Consider the following 3,570-nt stretch of genomic DNA (forward strand, 5'->3'; position numbering starts at 1 on the left):
ATTTTGGGATCAATCGGGTCAAAGGTCAAGGTCATGCAAAGGTCAAACTCTTATTTTTTACCATAGCACGGTAAATTTGTATCCAATTGGCATGAAACTAATGCCAAAATGTTCATAATTCAATGCCCAATCTTGTGATATGCGAAAGTATGCGCTCTACCGAGTGCCCATTCTAGTTTATTACATATATTTGTTCTCCTCTCCTCCCAGGTGACCCTGGAGTACCGCCCGGTTATCGACCACTCCCTGGACGAGCAGGTCTGCGCCCACGTGCCTCCCGCCATCCGCTCCTACTGAGAACATCTCCTCCCCTCTGAACCTTCCACGCAATTCTTTCATTTATATGCTATTTATGATGATGATGATGATATCCGGGACACGCTATGCTTCTGGTGGCTCGTGATTCATTTACGATGGTTAAATACAAAACTGTCTCGTCTTCAAACTCCATCCTCCGTCTCACCTTCCTCGCTCCTCTGTTTGTTGCCTTGGTTTTGAATCTCAACGTGGATGTTGTGTATATATTACGAGGGACTCGTCGCACCAGTGGGCGACTTTTTCAGCCTCCGGCTTCGGGGAAGAGAATATTTAGGCTTTCTGTGACGACGCCGTACTCGCATCTTCTGTTGCATTCTTCAATTGTAACTTTGATCTCCTTCTCTAACGTGAAGAGATTGTGGAAATGATGGCGAGTTGAAAAGCTCGAGCCTCAGGGGGGAAGTTTTAAGTCTGTAAATATTGCTTTAATGTACAATAAACATAACGAGTTATACTTGTTGAAGTTCGAGGTACTCCGTCCTCACTCAGTATGGCCTTCAGTTTTTATAATACCAAGTACATCCTCTATTTTATGGGCACACATAATCAGCTGATGGACTTAATTGACGCTCACTTATCTCTACTTCTGCACTCCGAATGAAGCAGCTTAATGCGTGGATGCATTTTGCCAAAATCTGGTGATTCATCTGCTGGTGCAATGGCCTATTCATACACTTGTTGTTGTTGTTGTTAAACACACGACGTTCAGCTCAACGACGCACACACATGTTTTCTTGGTGGCTGACCCGTGTTCCTCCTGCAGTAAGAGTGGTTCTGCTCCCCGACTCCTCAGGGCTTCAGGAGCCCTCCAGATAAGGATGGTTTCCATTATCGGTGGAATTGTAGATTACATCGTTCTGTATTTAACCGCTGAAAGGTTTGACTTCATTTACTGTATCACAAAAGGTTTCACTTCCTTTTCCATTTGTACTTATTTGTTCAATAAAGTGTAGAAACGAGAGCGTCCGGCTTTTCTTTGACCAACGGGCAACATCACACACCCCTGCACACATGTATTATATTATATATGTTCTGCAGTAATACATATGGTGATGTTCATCTGGTCCAGGGGTCCCCAGACTTTTTCCTGTGAGGGCCACATCACTTTTCCCTTCTCTGATGGGGGCGGGGTCAGTTTGTAACGAACAGTGAGACGATCGCAGGGTGCCTCCATGTAAACATTTATTGTTTTCCAGAAAGCCACATAACCAAATATTAAAAACCCTTTCTGGGATCTTCACAGAAAAAGTCAGGAAATAAATAACACTATTTATGAAATAAATAACCAAATACCCCTCTCTGGGTTCTTCACAGAAAAAAGTCAGGAAATAAATAACACTATTTGTGAAATAAATAAGTCCCCATTATACTGTTCTATTTGACAGTGGCTAGTCTAGGATTTGCGTGGCCAGACTGAAAAAACCATAATGCGTCTGGTATTGTTCAGGGGGCCGGGCCAAATGTGGAGGCGGGCCTTAGTTTGGGGGTCACTGCTCTGGTCACATGACATCTGTTCTTCTGTCCACCCTGGAGAGGGATCCTCCTCTGTTGCTCTCCTGAAGGGTTCTTTCTATTATTGGGAGTTATTCCTGATCCGATGTGAGGTCAAAGGTCAGGGATGTCAGATTGTAAAGCCCTCTGAGGGGAATTTGTAAATTGTGATATTTGGCGATACAAAATAAACTGAATTAAATGAATAGAGCCCTTTAATGAATCCCACATGTATGTAACCGTGTTGTGGAGTCAGATCTCAGACGTGTTCGCCGGTTACAGGCCTGCTCGTGTGTTCTGCATGGCTGCTCCTTTTGTAACGTGCCTTATCTTTCCACACATTGATATTTCTGTTTCACATTATACCGATAAAGGGCGGTCCGACGGCGAGGGCTGCCGTCCTATCACCGGCTTCCCTCCTCACTGGGCGGCAGGGGAAGTGGATAAACCCCCGAACCAACAGTGAAGTCACCCGACCCCGGCGCTTCATGTCCTGACCGGCTGCAGATGCCAAGAGCCGGCGGTGAAGGAGATGGAGGTAGTTGCCACCCCCCCCCTCCCTCTCCCCATTAGCCCAAATGAAAGGAAGAAAGCAAGCTGCGTTTCCCGTTTTTGAAACATGATCGGCATGTGCTCTCATCACACCTCATACCTTTGATAACTCTCATGAAATGTAAATCGAGTGATTAGAAGGTAAAGATATTTTAGGCATGAATTATGGTTCATTACATGGATGTTTGAGCTTCTGATAAATAAATAAAACACTGTGTGTACAGATTGTAAAGTCCTCTGAATCAAATTTGTAATTTTTGATATTGGGCTATACAAAATAAACTGAATTGAATTAAATTAAACCTGAAATAGGAGCTATGAACTGCCATGTGAAATGTAATGTGTGCCTTTAAAATATGAATTACTGTAAAAGAAGACTCCCTATTGTGTCAGACATCTCCGTGAGGGGCTGTGTGAAAGTTCAGAACATCGCTTGTGACATTCAGCTCCAACCACAGCGCACTTACAACACACACACACACACACTGTGTGAGAACCTGTGCCACCACCAGGAGCAGGCCTTCCTGCCTGTGCTGCATCATGTGAAGTTAAATGACAGATATTGTGTGTTATTGATTATTGATGGCTCCCATGCAGGGAAGACGGTGGAGGGCCTGCAGAGAATCATGACCCACCGACCACTGCACTCCCACTGAAGCACCGAGCGGGGGACACGAACCATCGGATGCATTTACGGCCTCGGCTCATTGAAAGTGCTCGTGCCCACATGGGTTAAAAAAATATACAGAGTGCACAATAGGCAGCTGTAGGCAAACAAAGGAATCCTCCGTTATGCTGGATGAGATCAAGAGGAAAGACACATGATCCCCGTGAATACATTGACGCTTCAAAAAGATCTTTGAACAAATGATCCCAGTTGTGATCCGTTTTGAGCTCGGGGGTAAAATAAGATATGTTTTATTTAATCCACAGTTAGAAGAATCTTCAGGAGGACTATAACTCGTTGACTCGTCTCTGGACACAAATGAGGAGAAAAAAAGAAAATAAACTTAATCTGAACTCAAACTGGTTCCAGAACAGCCGTCAGTCACGGCCGCTGCCGCGCTCTGATTGGTCGGGACACACAGCAGGCTATCTCTTGTTCTTATTTCATATAATATATTTATATTAGACCAGTTGAGATCCCCTGCTCAAACTGACACTGTTTCTCCTTTAACTCAAGAATATGCAGCTGCAGAGACAAACATC

The 3,570-nt window shown here is 44.4% G+C and overlaps 1 protein-coding gene across 1 annotated transcript in view; it reads left to right on the plus strand.

Moving 5' to 3' along the window:
- The window catches only part of sdha (succinate dehydrogenase complex, subunit A, flavoprotein (Fp)), a 10,926-nt gene extending 9,647 nt beyond the window's left edge, over positions 1-1,279 (plus strand). Inside the window, exon 15 of the mRNA XM_056444062.1 lies at positions 211-1,279. Within this exon, the coding sequence (XP_056300037.1) occupies positions 211-297 (87 nt within the window). The 3' untranslated portion in view covers positions 298-1,279. The remainder of the gene's footprint in view (positions 1-210) is intronic.
- Positions 1,280-3,570: the final 2,291 nt, after the last annotated feature.

Source organism: Pseudoliparis swirei, chromosome 22 (assembly GCF_029220125.1).
Source record: "Pseudoliparis swirei isolate HS2019 ecotype Mariana Trench chromosome 22, NWPU_hadal_v1, whole genome shotgun sequence".
Taxonomy (NCBI): Eukaryota; Metazoa; Chordata; class Actinopteri; order Perciformes; family Liparidae; genus Pseudoliparis; species Pseudoliparis swirei.